Genomic DNA, 18,032 nt, shown 5'->3' with positions numbered 1-18,032 from the left:
ACCGATTCTTTGCTGTTAACCAGATTCTTCTGCAAGCCCACTATACTTTAGGGCCATTTAACACCAGCAGCTGTGCATCAATGCATGGATGCTCATGTGCGTTGCCGGAGACAATGCTGATGCGCCGATTCTCGCATGGTTTATTTTTTCTTATTTGTAAGAACTTTATTGAAATGTCACAATTCACATTTCATTACGTTCTAGGAGCAAAGCGCGGTGCGATGTTGTGCCACGTTGCACCTGGCTGCGCTGAAAAAAAGTACTGCATGCTACACGGTGGTGTGAATTGAGACCATTTGAAACATGGCAAATTGTGTTGGGCCTGCATTAGAAAAAGGAGCCAGCGCAGCCCCAACGCATCTGTTGTGAATCCAGCCCAAGATGATATATGAGAAATAGGAGTTAGGTCCACCTTATATCTGCGTTAGAAAAATAGCTTGAAAGCGGATCGTCATGCAATATAACACACATCTTACCTCCCAGCTTTTATATATGGCCTGATTAAAGTTTCCACTAGCAACATATCTATATTTACCTTTCTGGTCTCAGCAGTCGAAGTATTAAAATCACAAAAGGGTTAATAGCAAACATCCTATTGTGACCGTGTTAATGCTCAGAATGACATCCAACATAAGCAGATTCCTAGGTCACCATGTTCAGACCTCGTATGGTTTTCTGTTTCCCTCACATGCCTCTCAACACATCAGACAGTCATAGAGATACGAAGCTAAACAGGTGCCCTTTTTGCTTATGTTTCGTCTTTTTAGACATGCAAACTGGATGATAAAGTTTAACTGCAACATAATCACCAGAATTCACGCACAGTTCACTTAGTCAGAGCTGGTAGGAGGGAATTCAAGTTTTCAAGCTATACATAATTATCCAGAAGAAAACAGAAGGTCCCTGCCTGGCATAGTTTTTAGGCCTCATTCACATGGACATGCAGTCATACAGCATGCACCTCCATGCAGAACCCTGCGCCCACGAGGGACAGCTAAGTAAGTGTAGCCGCCTGTTTAACTCAATGACAGGACGCAGTTGCACATGGCTACACACAGACCCGAACCTGCACATCTGTACAGGTATGAATGTTGCCCCTTGGGTGCACACTGTGTCTAGTGACTGCTAGGTGGTAGCGGTTTTTTAACTTTATTTCACGTCGACTCCATTCACGTCTCCGTACAGCTGAGCTTGACATTGCAGTGTGGTGACCCCCAGTGACCCCGCTGCACCACACATCACATCCTCGTTGTGGTGTGAATGGGACACATACCCCGAGTGGCCAGATTATTATGAGCATGGGCAGGTTGTACGGTTGGGCCACGAGATGACTCAGTTGGGCCGCCTCGTGACTCCACGAGATGTTGAAAGGTGATGCGAGGAATCTGACACTGCACTGTTGCCCTTCTGTTGTCTTGTACCAGTCTTGCCACTCTCCGTTCTGCCCTAACATTGACTAGTCGCTGGCGGCCACAATTCGCACGTTCAGACCCAGATTTTCAGCTGACAGTCCAGTCTTTAAACACTTTAACAACAGCTGCTCTTGAACATTTAACGAATTCTGCTGTTTTGCTGATACTCGCTCCATGGCTCGCACCAACAATCATGCCACGTTCAAAGGCTGTTAAATCGCGTTGTTTCCCAGTATCTTCAGAAAAAAATCACTTCTACTGTCGTGGTAACCAACCTGCTTCCCTATTTATAATGGTCTGGCCCTCTAGCAACTTCAGCGCAAAATTATAGCTAATTTGCCTACAAACGTCAGGTGGTCATAATAATCTGGCCATTCAATGTAGAAAGCAATTGTTCTCTATGTGGCTTAGCAGTGACTGGTGTTGGTCCGGTTGGGAAAAACCTCGGTCACTGCACATAGTGTGAAAGGGACTAACACTTGCCTAACCAATATGAGGTACTGAGCAAAAATAGTTGCACCCCGAATCTTCAATAAGCCCTCTCCCTATAATTATTGTTTGGGCCGACTCTTGGTAGTCAAGGCAGCAGCACTGTTTTGCTGGGAAAGAAATCAATGAATGCAACACTGCATGGCGTATCAGGACAGCAAAGGTTCTGTTATCAGGAGAAGGATCAACCAGTGTTGTTCTGTACTTGTAGCAGGGATAATCTTGGAGAGATGTTTTTAAAAGCTAAACTCTAGGCAGATATAAGACACAAACAAATTATTGCAGATCAATATTTGGTCATAAACCATTACAATTATATTATGTTTAAATGCAAGCACTGCAACTACCTGAATTTGACATGGCATCAGTTTTTTGCATTCCAAATACAGCAAAGCTTAGAGGGGGAGCAGCAAAAGTAGCAAATCAGTTGTGCTGCAGTGCAAGGAGCATAGAAGTAGAAAGTGACAGAGTCTGCTGCTTTTTCTTTCACTGTACAGTCAAAGGCTGGGGGAGGACTCCCAGACCTGCAAATGTGGCTGTGTAAATCTCAGAACTGGAATGACAGGGGCAAGAGATCTAGTAGCCAGCGGAAAACATTAGAAGGCCGCAAACCACAGGCGGTAGCCCTTTGCGATTAGTACTTCCCCAATCGTATTTTATCGAAGTGCGTAGAGATAAATAAACCCGTATTGCAGACTGCCACGGACCATGCTCCGGTGCACACATATCAAAAGGATGCAAAAAAATGATATACACCTGTGCCCTAGGATTGCCACACGTCTGGGATTCACCCAGTCTGGTTTTGAAGTTGTGTCCGGGTGTCAGGCCAACTGATACCTGGACACAAGACACTAAGTACCGATGCCTCTCTTCACTCCCGAAGGCACTGCCAAGGAGACAGGTGAGGGTGTAGTGACTCCATATGGGGACCCCAATTTTCATCCCGTCTCCCCAGGATAGGCTTCTCATATAAGGGAAGGCCATGGGCTACCCTGACTCAGACTCCCCTGTGACCAGTACTGGCTTTGCCTTATATGGGAGTTTAATTCCCTTCCTGGCACACCAGTGGTCACTGGATTGTGCATAACTGCCAGCAGCTTTCATGTTTGACTCTGTTCAGGCAGTCTTGTGATCCAGGCACTCCAGCCAGATAGTGCAGTCAGGTCCTGGACCTCCCAGCTCATTACACAGTAGGGTTGCCACCCATCTAGGATTCCCCTGGACATTCCAGTTTTTGGAGTCTTGTGTCTGGGTGTCAGGCCAGCTGACACAGGACACTAAGTGCCGATGCCGGCACTTAAAACTTTTTTCCAGAGATGCGGCTCCCGAGGTCCACAGCAAGCGCAGATCTCAGGCAGCCGCATCATTTTCTGTGTAAATAGGCACCGGCCCGCACATTACCGCCTCTGGACCCCCGCACAGCCCACCCTGCACAGCCATAGCGAGAGCCGGTCTCCTGACTGCCTGTCCTTGCTCTCACCTCTATATTCTAAAAAAACAAAACAAAAAATGCCGTGCTTGGTGCTAGAGTGTGCAGGTTTCACTTGAAGAAAAGGCGGCAACCCTACTGTGCCCCAAGAAAGATTGTATATCTGTACACAGTTGTTTCAAATACCATGGTAGTGAAAGTAAAACCTCAAGACCACTCTGTATCCCATATCCCAGGAGACTCATAGAACATTTTTTGCCACCATGGCAACTGGCATTTGTCCGGCCCTGTACTTATCCTTGAAAAGGGAACCTATCAGGATAGATATAGAAGGATCTTCCACTGCTGACTTGCTTGTTATGTTGCAAATCACTGGCCTGGAATAAGCATGTGCATAGTAGTAGATGCCCTGACATCATATATGCAGAAGCTTGTTTCAGATCAGCAACTCACCACCAAGTGAAGGAAGGGAAAAGTCATCAGCCCCAAAGCATATTTCTCCATATTTTCTGACAGGTTCCTTTAAACACAAAGTGGCACAGTGCCAGTGGCTCACTTATCTGGCTGCTTAACCTGCAAGCACAAGTGCTGAGTCCCCAAAGAAAGCTGCTCACATTTACAGCACCAGTAATGACCGTATTGATGCTGTAAATACATCAGAAGATATCCCTTCTCTGAGGACCATCATCCTCTCCACTGCACACTAAGATTCGTCTTCTTTCCCCTCTGTACTCATGCAAATACTCGGTATCGCGGCCGATACCGATGCTTCTATCGGTATCGGTGCATCCCTACCCCATACCCATTTCTTTGAGATCCTGAGATTCCTTGCACTCAATCACTTCTACAGTGTACACATGCATTGAAATGGGGTTTGCAATTGTTTTAATAGTGTTTGAGATAACCGACACCTCACCGCGAGGCAATTGTGCATGATTCCGCACCGTCAGCAGTTGCCAAGGTGTGAACCGATCGCGCTGTAGGCAACATTATTTTCTAATGGCACCCCAGTCCCGCAGTTTCCCGCCGCGATTCCGCTTGTGCTTCTGAACTAAAACAGCCGCTCGTCCTGTATCACAAAAAAAGGTACCGTATTTGCCGGCGTATAAGACGGGTTTTGAAACCTTAAAACATCCCCCAAAAATCGGGGGTTTTTAGCACAAAAAGTAGGGGGTCATCTTATACGCCGAGTCGTCTTATATGCCGGCAAATACGGGTACTTTTATCTTTTTTCTGTGATTGCCGTGCGCATGTCACCCCATTGAAATCAATGGGGGCGCACGGCAATCGCTGCCTGCATTGTACAGGAGCGCGCGTCCCGGATGTTGTGCAGGTGTGAACCTAGTCTTAGGGTGACAACACTCACTGTAATGCTTCTATGGAAAAAAAGTGGCATTGTCACTCTAGGACAGGAAATGTGTTAGGACTACAGAACACCTCACCCCTATATTTCTATAACGTAGGAGGAGCTGGGAAAAGCTGATTAAAAAAAAAATCCCAATACATCCCTTTTAAAGCTGAACTCCACAGCCTCGAACAGCACCGCCTGCAGAACATGCGAGGGATAAGGTAAGTACATCACCTTATTCATCATCCCCTAGGCAAAACAAGCACCTCCAGGCATACTGCAAGTGTTAAGTTTTGTATTCCCCAGAGTTCAGCTTTAAGAGAAAGATGAGCTTAGACATTACATTTCCTCAATAAGATTTTCTTCTCTGTATAATATCCCATTAGCAAAAAGATTCTTCAAACTCTCATTAAGTAGCTATGTATATGCTGAGTGAGTACGCTGGCATTGTTCCAAAGGCCAGAGGCTAAACAAGGACGGTAAATGATAATTCAATACAAAACGGTTTCTGTGAGTACATCTTATGCTTATCCTGGTATAGTTCTTTATGTATTAAAGTAACTCTGTAAAAAAACAGATATAACGAAAGACCAAAAGGGAGCAAATTAGAGTAGCTCATTGGTAGCGTTGTTTTATTTATTAAATTGTATTTAAACTCTAAGGGTTCATTTTTGGGGCTAAATAATTCAGATATGAAAACACAAACAGTCCAAAAACAAATCATCAGTACCAAAGCCTGCAAACCCACTGGGGAACATATTTAACATCAGTTGCTAGGACCACCCGGCGGTCCTAGCAACAAATGACTGCAAAGGATGAGGACACCCAATGTCACTAGTTGCTAGGACACCAGAGGTCCTAGCAAACAATGACTGCAGGGGAGGTGGGCACCTGACGTCATTCGTTTCTAGTACGCCAGCAGTGCTCATGCACTGTAAGCCAGTCGTAACCAAGTGTAGGTCGGCGATCAGTCTGTATCCGGACCGCAGGCCAGACAGTGACATCCCAATGGCAGGATGGGGCCCCTTGGTCCACGTTCTAACTATCCTCATTGTGTACTCGCTGATACCAATTACCGATACCTTTTTTCAGTGACTATTTTTCCAAAACAATACAGACTAATGATTTTAGGTCGAGTGCGAGGGCATGGTCACAGCTGCAAACGCTGTGCCCCTGGTAGTTCTGCCACTGACTAAGCAGTAGAGGGACTACAAATTCCAGCAATAAAATTATATAGCAATGAAGAATACCACCAGCTATAGAGAACTGCAAATCCCAGCAATACATTATATAGCAATGCAGAATGCCACCAGCAACAGAGGACTACAATTCCAAGCAAAACAATATACAGCAATGCAGAATAATATTAATCTACATACTTCGTGTTACTCACCAGGGCTATGCGGCTTCTCAGGTGGTTGTGTGCATGCGGGCCTCCGCAGGGGTGTGCGGGCAGCGGGTCTCACCATGGCTGTTGGGGCAGGTGCAGTGGGGGATCCCCATGGTTGTGCGAGAGGATGCGACGGGTCTCCTCAGTGCTGTGCGGGCGGATGTGGGTCTCTCCATGGCTGGATGCGGGTGGCGGGAAGGAGTAGCAGGAAATGTGTGAACGGACTAGTGCTGTAAACAGCCACCACGAGGTCCCCGCGAGGGCAGCTAAAGTCATTTAAAAATTTAAAGAGCCGGCATCGGCTTTTAGGTATCGGGGCATTTTAACAAGTACAGTCCTAGTCAAAATGCCCGGTGTTGCCACCGATAGATCCCTAATTGCTCACCGCAGGAACTAATGAGGCTGCCTTTTTGATTTGGGATGAAAATGGATAAAACCTAAGAAGTTATTTTTGCTATCAGTGACCCATTCCAGAGATTTCCCTTCTATTCCGCCCTGTAGACAGAACAGGAACCGATTGGGCTCTTACTCTGTTGACAACTGAGACAGTTGTCAACAGAGTAAGAGCCCTATTGGAGGAAAATTTCTCATCACTTGTAGTCCTGGTGACAACGGTTATCTCTCTAGCAGGACACAGACACTAATAAAAACCTGAAAAGGATTTTAACACTGTTATACTTCATTCCCCCCCAAATTTTTTTTTTTTTTTTTGTGGGTCTATCTAATCCACATGACCATTAACAGGTGAAAGTTTTCACATCCCACAGAATGTGCCTTTTCCTTCTCGGAGTCCTCCTACATTGTTTACATGGTACCAAATAAATAAATAAAAAAACCCCAACAGATTCTCAAGAAATACGGCACCTGTGCCACCAGTTCAAGATGCTACAAAAGCATATACCATAAAATACACTGATTATAATAATCAAACGATGAAACAAGGGAAATCCTTCTCAGAAGCTTTGATAAATAAGACTTGTTTGATTTCTGTATTTTTATAACTGCTGCTGACCCCTAATACTCAATGCCGTTTGTGATATTTTCTTTTGTGTTTATCTTTACCGGTGTGCCTATATAGAGTTGAAGCTGCATCTTCCTACATTGTTGGGCCACTACCCAAGAGTAGAAACCCTCCTTGATTATGTGGTTCTCAGTAAATCTGGCTGCCTTGGTGAGCGGCATCATGAACTTTAGTAAAAGTCTGAAGGGAGAGCTGAAAGACAATAACAAATGTCTCCCTGTTATATAATCTTATATCCTGTTACACCTTAAAGGAGAACTATAGGGGAAGTGTTTTTCCCCATAGTTCTCCCGAGGGTCACGGGAGGACACAAACTAGCGTTCTCCCATGACCCAAAGCTCAAAGCTGACCCAAAGCTACAGCTCGCGGTATATTAAGACCACTGGGACGGATCCCGACATTACTGTCGAGATCCACCCAGCTGCGTGATTGACAGCTGGCTCTGCCTATCTAGAGGCAGAGCCAGCTGTACCCGCCCCCACCCCGTCCGTTCCGCCAGTCAGCTCTGGAGGATCGGACAGGGGAGGGGGGAGAATCACTGCAGGGAGCCGTGAGTGGCAGTCACGGCTCTCTGCAGGGACATGATCTAGAAGTGAGCGAGCGACGGTATGTGTTCACTCACTTCCCGATCTATTGAGCCGACCTGTGACAGTTTCACACGTCAGCTCAAACTATGAGGTTGAGTTCACACCTGAGCGGTTTCACACGGATCCATGCGTGTGAAAACGTGCAAAACACATATTGCCATGCATACGCAGCTGGGCGGATCCAGACATAATTGTCGGGATCCCCTTCAGCTGCGACGTCTCAGTATACCGCGAGCAGCAGCTCGCGGTATACTGAGCCTAGGGTGACGGGAGGACGCTAATTTGTGTCCTCCCGTTACCCTAAGGAGAACTATGCGGAAAAGCCTTAACCCCATAGTTCTCCTTTAATGGCAACTGCTCCCACCTTAGTGTTGTGTCGCCCGTTGTGAAAAAAGATGCAGGAGTTTTTTTTGCGGCGGATCCTGCATGGTTTTGCATCTCTGTGCAGGGGTTGATGCGTGTTTTTAGATGCTAAAGCGTGCAAAAATCGCACAAAAACTGCCAACGCCTAGGTCTGAACCTAGCCTCAAACTACTTGACATCATATACATTACAAACATATTTTAAGGAAAACTGAGGTGAGTGATTTCCACTCATCCTCGTAGTTAGCGCCGACCTGTGACAAAGAAGCTGACACAGGTCGGCTCTATCGATCGGGAAGTGAGCAGAAACAAATGCCGCCGATACGGTCACTTCCCGATCGCTTCCCTGCAGTGAGCTCTGAGATGCATGAGTCCATGAAGGAACTCCAGGGCCCGGTCGAGGCCGCGACCTCTACCAACACATTACAGACAGGGTTAATTGTGGAAAAAATATTAACTCCCCAGCCCTTCCTTGAAACTAAAGAGAAAGGAAAATGTTCACTTTTGTAGTTTTTAGAAAAAGACAATAGCAAGAAACTATTTTTAAATATAGTTTAAAGTGACACTAAACTCAGGAGTTAATCTAAAAAATGCTTTCTAGTACCCTAATAATAAAAATGTATCTTATTTGTGTATCACTCGGCTGTAGATCCTAAAATCATCTCTGAATTCATGCTGACACTGCCCTTCCTTCAGGATGGTGTCTACTTTTGTTCACCATGGTCCCTGTGTGTGTTCTAAAGTAGCCTTCGCTCCAAGCTCGCTCCCATGATAGACTCATTTCAATGCAAATGAGTAAACTAAGCATGAGATTATAGTCTATCACAGGAGCAAGCTTGGAGCGAAGGCTACTTTATAAAACACACAGGGACCATGTGGAACAAAAGTTAGCCACCCTCCAGAAGGAAGGACAGTGTCAGCACCAATTCAGAGATGATCTGAGGATCTACAGCTGAGTGATAAACACATAAGATACATTTTTGTTATTAGTTAAGGTACTTGATTGCATTTTAAAGGTTTAACTCTTGAGTTTAGTGTATGTTTAAAGTTACGCTATGTGATTGGGACCATGTAACAAATATAAAATAGATGTTATTCCAATTTGGCTGCAACAGTGGAAATACACTTTAAGAAAAAAAACTAAGTATACCCACATCCATAGGTGTTCTCTAATGCGAAAATACTGCAAACTACAGTAAAAATGTAACACAAACTACCTAAAAACAACACAAAATTAAAATAAATCTAATGTGAAATCTGATTTGTAAGCATGAACATAGCACTTACCTCTTCTACCTCTATCTTCTTTGCCAATTCATCCAATGAAAGGAAACTCTCCCCCAAGACAGACTCTCCTGGGCTTGGTGACATTTCTTCTTCAGAAAACGTGTCTTCCTGGAACTCCAAATGAGCCAGGAAACTCTCACTGTCTTTCAGGTCCCCGTTTAAGAGACTTGCAATGAATTCAACTGCCGCTTGATGCTGAGCCCTGCTCGGACCCTCTCTTGAGCATATCTGATCAGCACCAATCTCAGAAGGTTGTCCTAGTTCACCTGTTTCGCTGTCCGCATTAATAACCCTTTTTTCAACAGTTATTCCATCTCCAGTGGCAGTGTCTTCTGTGCTAGGACTACTGAACTCTAAAGAACTGCTCCCTCCAGTAATGTCATCCTGCTTTGATGAAACACAAGCTGAGTGAACTGTGGCTGCTGAAATTAATTTGTCTACCATTGGGCTCCCAGCTTGTTCTTCTACTCCCTCCTTGGAGAATGTTTCTATTTCTGACACATTGCTGCTGTTCGTTGTTGCTTCTGGTTGCAGGAGGTTGTTATTCTTCCCAGCATCCCCAGAAGAGAAGCTGCTGTCAGGATTAGCCCTGCCTTCTGTCCCCGTAGGCTGAGTGTGAATCTCCAAGGTTGCTCCAGAGATGGACAGATGCTTCTCCTCTGTGTGGCTCTGACTGTGCAAAGCTTGGTCGTCAGCTCCTCTGTTTATCAAGCTTGCAGTGCTGACATCGGACGGTAAGTTCATAACTGCCACGCCAGGCTTCCTGTCTGTTGCTGTCTTGCTGCCAGGTTCACTTTCACTGCCTAAACATTAACAGGAAAAGGGTTTAAGTTGGTTAAAAATAAGAAACAGACTGGCTGTGCCGATAAAAAAAAAAGAAGGACAGCTCTATAAACTGTGACTTGATTACACCACCTCATTGTTTCGGACACATTGTATCCCGGGCTAGCCATGACTAGACTACGGCTAAATTTAGAATATCAGAACATTAATATTTAATGACTTGGCTCTTTCTCCTCCCATCCTGGCACGTGTTTTCATGCAGATGTGTAAGGTAATGTACAATTAGCGGTGACACAACAGGATGAACAGCAGCGTAAGAAAAGCAGCAATGTGCCATCCTGCCCAGTATCTGTGTAACAACTATGCTTATACACTTGAACAGTGCTGCCCTGCTTTCGTCAAAGCCGCTTCCTCATTACACGTACAGCCTATTGGAAATCAATACTGACAAATGATGCAGAGGAGAACCAGAGCAAAGGTCACATTAAATGGAAAATATACAATAAATCTGCTTTATTCTACTGCTTAACACAGAGCTCTGAATGCATAACACGACAGAAACTATTACTGCTAGCACATTTTCATCTTCTGCCCTTTTCCTTCACATATATTTTATTCTTTTAAACCTGATTTGTGGGGGGGGGTGGGGGATTCATTAAAACTGGAGCAGTTGCCTATGGCAACCCATCAGCTTCTCTTTTCAGTGTGTTCAGTTAAGATTTAAAAATAAAAAGGTGGCTGCTGATGTGTATGGCAAGTGGCAACCAATCTGCTCCAGTTTTGATGAATTCCCCTTACAGTGTTTAACACAGCTATAAAAAGTAGGTTCCTCTATACAGAATGCTTTTGACGCACTACAAATATGCTTTCAGTGCTTAATAGTTCTAGTAAGAGTCTGACAATGTATCTGTTCTAATGCATCTATACAGAACTATAATGTTATTTTATAACTAGGAGCACTAGGAACAATAAATAGATAAACAGAGTCATCAAAATACAGGAACAAAGTAAGAGGGCACAAGAACTTACAATCTATTAGGATATGAAGCACAGAAAGAGAAGGTGTATGTTCACTGATGCTGAGAAAATCAGCTGTGTGTGCGAGTAAGGCATTTACAATTCTGTGATACTTATTTAATAAATGTCAAATAGAAAAGAGCTTCTTAGGAAAAGAAAGATTTAATACAAAAAGGTTCCATTGAACAGGCATTTTATCAAGGTGTGCTTAAGTGAACCAGAAAGTTAAAGCCTGGGAACAAAAACATTAAATGTTAAGCAAAACTGAAGCCAAAACTTAGTTTGGATACAGTGGAGAGGGATCAGAATACATGTCAGGTTTTACTACCCTGTTTAGCCATTGATGAGATTTACCCCCTCTATTTGTCCTGGTGACAACTATTAGTGACATCTGGCAGTGAAGGAGAATCCCAAATTTTGGGTTGTCATCCGAACAAGAATAGATGGGAAATCTTCCAATGGGGACACTAGTTTTGGCAACCCTGCTGACTATCAGGGACTTTGCTTTCTTTGGAGGGATTTCCTCTCAATTCCTGTTGTGGCTATTGGACAGGAAGTGAATGGAAATCTTCACAAATGGGACACAGACTACAACGTGGAGCTGTTAACCCGTCTCAGCTTTTTTTCCTAACAGTTCTCACACTGGTTAGCCCCTTGATGACAAGACGCAGTATCTTAAAGATAAGCATTGTTTGTGTCAATGTTAGAACTAGCTTACTCAGATATAAGCTAGAAAGCATAATATAGCAGCCTGTCTCTCTTTGATCTTTGCATTAAAGCTTCCAAAACCTTATTAGATGCCGACATCCCAATATCTCCAATTACAGCTGAACTGGATGTCAACTGGCTACTTATCAATCAGTTCAGAACCCAATGCAAAGCATCATTAATGCTAATGGCCCATATGGAATTTTCTGCTGGTAAAACATTGTTTCCCCAATATAACAGCTCTGGCAGTACACAAACCCCATAAGACTGGCCATAGGTATTCAATTCAACCACAGTCTAGTGTTTGGGAAAATACATTTTTCGGATAAAAGAAAGAAAACATGGTTCTTTAATAAATGCGCCTGATCAGATCTACTGAATATGTTGTATAGGAGAAGCAGCCAGACACCTCTGACACTAACCAAATCTTGCTGGAAAGAATATTGATTAGCTAAGGAAATTAAGAAAAATTAAATAAAAAAAACTGATCTCTATCTCCCCCAAGAACGAGAAGTCAGAGGTTTCTGCTTTAACAATAGTCACAATAAATGCTTGCTGATCAATGAACAATTACCTTATATTTTTAAGTACGCTCACCTACACTTGTCATTGCAGACCATGCTTTTTACAGCATTCCCCATCGCCGTGTCTTCTACTAGTTTACACTATCCAGCATGCATCTCAGTAGAAATGTATTTTCTACTCTATTTACTCTTGCCTATGGTATTTTAACATGTTCAGTATGTACAACAAGCCAGCAACATATTAAAAGGAGAACTATGAGGTGAGTGCTGTTCACTCACCTCATAGTTCTAGCCGACCTGTGACAATGAGACTGTCACAGGTCGGCTCAGTAGATCGGGAGGTGAGCGAACACATACCGGCGTTCGCTCACCTCTCGATCCTGTCACGGCTCTCTGCCGTGACAGGGGAGGGGCTGGATTCCCCCCTCCCCGCTCTGATCCACCAGCGCTGACTGGCCGAACGGACGGGGGAGGGTACAGCTGGCTCTGCCTTTAGATAGGCAGAGCCAGCTGTCAGTCATGCAGCTGGGCGGATCCCGGCACAATTGTTGGGATCCGCTTCAGCTGCGACGTCTCAGTATACCGCGAGCTACAGCTCGCGGTATACTGAGCCTAGGGTGACGGGAGGATGCTAGTTTGTGTCCTCCAGTTTCCCTAAGGAGAACTATGGGGAAAAGTCTTAACCTCATAGTTCTCCTTTAAGTAGATAACTGGCCTGTTTTCAGGTGATAGTGGTTGGTAACGTTAGTTTTTTTCCAACCAGTACAGGTGTTTGATGGTGGCATGAGGTCACTACAAAAGCTGTATGACTCAAGTCCATGGAAAGATTTGAATGTTTGACAGATTGTACCAGTACCTACACCTGCCACCTGACATCTATGGCCAGGTAAACACCCAATTATAAAGGCAATAAACCAGCAAAACAACACTGAGGTCTTGGCTGTTATTCCAGCAAAACTGAAATAGCTAAAAAGATGACTCTTTAAAAAGACTAAGCGTCTCTGCTGCTATTAAATGAATTGCCCGTGCACTTCTGTACATTAGTTATTTAAGACTATTACAATGCACTTTAAGTATTCCCTGGAAACTTGATATTGTAATAACCCATGTCTGTTTTAGGAAGTATAAAAACTGTGGTAAGTACGGCTCACAAAACATAAACAAAAGAACAATAGTTCAATTTTGTTAGATTCCCTTTTTTTTTAGGTCTCAAGATGTTTTTAGTGAAAAGTAGATAAGAGCTTACTTCAGGTTCTCCAAAAGGACATGCTACTAATGGGTCTATTCACAAAAGGGTGAAGAGTTTGGAGAAGGCAGGAGAAGGGAACAATCTAGGCCAAAATAGCTGATTTGGAAAAATTCTCCAATTCATCTCACTTTCCCGTTCAGCTATGTTGTCCTAGATTGTTCACTTCTCCTACCTTCTCCAAACTCTTCACCCTTTTGTGAATAGACCACTAAATATCTACCAGAATCAAATGTAAGTAATCTCATATGTAAAGAGAAACGCCAGTCAAATTATGTTGTGTAGTTTTGGATAGAATAGGGAAAGGTTAGAACATCTTCCAATGGTTCCACTTTCAATAGATTTAGTAAAATTACAGAGATTCACATATTTATTTTATGGACATTAAGTTGCTGTGCAAGAAAGATATTTGGTACAAGGCCACATGCACTGCCTGGCCAAAAAAATGTCACATCCTGGATTTAGCTAAGCAAATAGATAAGAGTTTTCCATTAGATGAGTGTTATGGATCTGGGGTTGCCTCAGTGGCCAGGTTTAGGTTCAGCAACGTTATGTGCCCAAAAAATGAGGTCAGCTGCCTAACTGAATATACTGAATGACCAGGTCTTTCCATCAATGGATTTTTTTTTCCCCTGATGGCACAGGCATATTTCAAGATGGCAATGCCAGGATTCATCGGGCTCAAATTGTGAAAGAGTGGTTTAGGGAGCATGAGACATTTTTACACATAGATTGGCCACCACAGAGTCCAGACCTTATCCCCATTGAGAATCTTTGTGACGTGCTGGAGAAGACTTTACATAGTGGTCTGACTCTCCCATTATCACTACAAGATCTTGGTGAAAAATGAATGCAACTCTGGACTGAAATAAATGTTGTGACATTGCATGAGCTTATCGAAATGGCAGATGTGTGCCGTAATCAAAGCTAAACATGGTCAAAGCTAAACTTGGTCCAACAAAATAGTGTGTAAATATTTTTGTGGCCAGGCAGTGTATATGTCTCCATTACTGATGGGTATGGGGTCACGATGGCAAATAGATAGCATGCGAGAGAAGCGAGCCATAAACAGCAGCATAAAAAGTGGGTAGAGTGACTGCCCTGAGCCAACCCATCAGCATTCTGTCTTTCAAGCTATCTAGAGGGCTTCTATCTGGTCAAAATGGGGGGTGGGGGTATGTGGGGAAGTGTTGACGTATAAGAGATTAAAAAAAAGGAGGAAGACATAATCTGCAATGGACATCTGTCAAGTTTTTATTGCTGCCTTTAGAACAGGAAGTGACAATAAATTGCCCAACTGGACGCACAGACAGCAATAAAAACCTGAGTAGTTCTGAATCCTTCCTGACTGTATGAAAACAAAAGAGTTCGGTCTGGGATTGGCCTTTAACCACTTACTGACCAGGGTGTTAAACCCCCTTCCTGGCCAGGCCACTTTTCAGTATTTAGCGCTGCAATACTTTGACTGATATTTATTCCATCATGCAACACTGTACTGAAATGAATTTTGTTCCAGTTTTGGGGGACAGATAGAGCTTTCTTTTGGTGGTATTTAATCACCACTGGGGTTTAATTTTTTTACTATATAACAAAAAGTTCAGAAAATTGAGGGGGAAAAAAAAGAAGAGTTTTCCCTACGTTATGTTATAAAACATTAGTACATAATTTTTTGGTAAAATATAAAAAAGACGGTGTCACGTCGGGTAAATAGACACCAAATCTGTCAAGCTTTAAAATTGTGTGCACCCACGAAATCGCAAAAAACTACCATACCTAAAATTTGCCATAGGCGATGCTTTAAAAGCTTTTACTGCTCATCAGTTTAGTGCAATCAGTGAGTGATGACCCTACAATTATTGCTCTCACACTGACACTGATATGCAACATGTGTGGCGTAATCGTACGTAGGCGCATTCGACATGTGTTTACGTTTATATGTGGGGTGGGGGGGCTTTTTTTTATACGTAACTAATTCTTTTTTAAAACTTTTTTTTTACACTTAACTTTAATGCTATCACATAAGAGGCTAACAAGCCCCCTATGTGGTAACAAATATACAGCAACAGGTCCTCTTTATGGAGACATCAGAAGTTTCTAAGACCCCTAATATCACCTAGGGAACCCCAAAGAAGCTTATGAAGCAGAGATCTGCTTCACCAGCTTCTTCTCTGGCTATAGCAGCCAGAGAAACGACAGCTAAAGGCGGAAGTGATGTAGTACACATCACTTCCGCCGAAGAGAGAGAGGAGGAGAGATCAGCAGTGGGGGAGTTTTTAATTGTAACAGCCGCTGTGCCGGTCTCGGGCCCGCAGGGAGATAACCGGCAGCAGCAGTGGAGGGGGGGAGCGCACACTCTTTGTTGTCATACAAGCGATTGGACAGCTGTAGAGCCGCCTGAACGTTTGTATGCAACAGCTGGTACCTGCTGTGGGATTCTGCACACGGAAGCAGGAAAAAAAAAAAAGGAAGATTACGCACAGGTACGTCCACCTCTGGGAAGAGGTTGCCGTCCGCCTGTTTATTTACAATGGGCATGTGGTTAAAGTGGTAGTATGATGTTTGGTCATCCCTTGTGTACACAACGCTACCAGGTCACCATATCGTATTGATTTTTTCTTTCACTTTCAGCAAATTACAGCAACTGCAATGTTAAATGGAAAGGTCATTTTTTAATAACATAAAATTACAAAATGACTTGTGCAGCAATTATATATGCTATATTATCATTTGTATTTTACATGGGGTTTCCCCATCTAAAACTGAACTCTAGGCTAAGCAAATACTGTCTAAACAGAGGCATGTATGTGTAAATCTTGTTTGAATCTTGGTGTGCTGTGTGTTCCTTCGTGTATTCTTTCCAGATCTGAGCTGTAATCCAGAGTGAAACTTTGCGTCTGTGCACAAGAAGCTTTCTTCCAGTCGTTGCTGCTCACTCTCTCTTTGTGCAGCTTGACTGGTCTTGTATCTGCCCCTCCTATCTATAGGTGCCTGTAGTGGTTTGGTCTTCTGAACCTCTCACACAGCTCAGCTCAGATTATGTACAGAACAGTGATGATGTCACCACCACATTTACAAGGTAATATCTAGCCTTGTAAAGGCATTTGCTCCACACATTGTAGGTATATATCCTATTGAGGAATATGAATTACAAGCACTGTCATTGCACAACTGTAAATGGTCACTTTTTGCTTTGAGCGAACTAAGGAAATAACGTCTCCTCTGAAACATTCAACAAAATAATTAGAAAAGTTACAATGTCTTCTCATGCTAAATCTAAAAAGGAATGGCCTGACACAAGATTCTGTCTCAGCGTACAATGTCTTCTCATGCTAAATCTAAAAAGGAATGCTAAATCTAAAAAGGAATGGCCTGACACAAGATTCTGTCCCAGCGTACAATGTCTTCTCATTCTAAATCTAGAAAGGAACGGCCTGACACAAGATTCTACCCAGCAAAGTTGCAATTTTTTCCATGGGACACAAAAGGAGAATTGTCTAAAGTCAACACATGATTTTTGGATACAGTGAAGAAGGGTTAGAAACCGTTTGATTTTTATTGCTTTCTCTAGAGAAATTTGCTCTCTCTATTTGTCCTAGAGCCATTGGGTCTAGAACGTTCTCTCTCACAGCCACTCCTCTGCTTGGTGGGTGGGGTTTCAATAGCCAGCCTGCTATTGTCTTTTTTAAATTGCAATAGCCAATAGCAGGCTGACTTTTTCCCGCCCACTGGGAAAGGTAAAAACATCTGTGTCCAGTTGGAAATATTTGAACTCCTGTCCTAACAAGGGGAGGGAAATGCTGTCTTGCACTGCTGTCACTAGAACTACTTCCTCCATTGGAAAGTTCCCCCTATTCCTGCTCTGGTAACAACTTCTAGTCCCAGTGGCTCTAGGACAAATAGAGAAAGTTCTGTTTCAGGTCCACTCCTATGCTCAGTAGGCACAATAGCCAGCCTGCTATTGTCTATTGCAATTTGAAATAGCCAATAGCAGGCTGTCTATATCTCCCCATTGTTTACATTATGCCGCCCACTGCGGAATCTAGCCGCCGTCCAGCAGCAAAATGTAAACACAGAATTTCGTTAGCAACTAAATACATTTATTTATAAATAAACCCATAGTGTTTACAGTGTAAAACAGTGAAACTTTAGTGCAGTGGTCTCAAAGTACCGGCCCGCGGGCCACTGGATGCAGGCCGCATAGCTGCTTCTGTGCCAGCACTCGGATCCTTTCGTCCGGCGTCTTCGCTGAACGCTGGCCAAAAGGATTGATTAGTAAGGTCAGCAGCAGACCTTACTAATCGCCACTAGATCACCAGGGATTGATGATCTTGGCTCACAGCCTCCTCCCTGCAATAAGGTAAGGAGAGGGGGCTGTGTATTTAATTTACATGTGGGTGTGTGGGTGACGGACGGGACTGGAAATTATATT

General features: G+C 43.6%; 1 protein-coding gene across 1 annotated transcript in view; it reads right to left on the bottom strand.

Annotated features, from left to right (window-relative positions):
* CNST (consortin, connexin sorting protein) overlaps positions 1-18,032 on the bottom strand; it is a 55,505-nt gene that overhangs the window by 18,535 nt on the left and 18,938 nt on the right. Inside the window, exon 2 of the mRNA XM_018557054.1 lies at positions 9,326-10,128. Coding sequence (XP_018412556.1) covers positions 9,326-10,128 — 803 coding nt within the window. The remainder of the gene's footprint in view (positions 1-9,325; positions 10,129-18,032) is intronic.

This window comes from Nanorana parkeri, unplaced genomic scaffold, assembly GCF_000935625.1.
Source record: "Nanorana parkeri isolate BGI_ZX_2015 unplaced genomic scaffold, ASM93562v1 scaffold264, whole genome shotgun sequence".
In the NCBI taxonomy this organism is placed as follows: Eukaryota; Metazoa; Chordata; class Amphibia; order Anura; family Dicroglossidae; genus Nanorana; species Nanorana parkeri.
The sequence above is the reverse complement of the archived record's forward strand: the minus strand, read 5'-3'. Positions and strand labels throughout refer to the sequence as shown.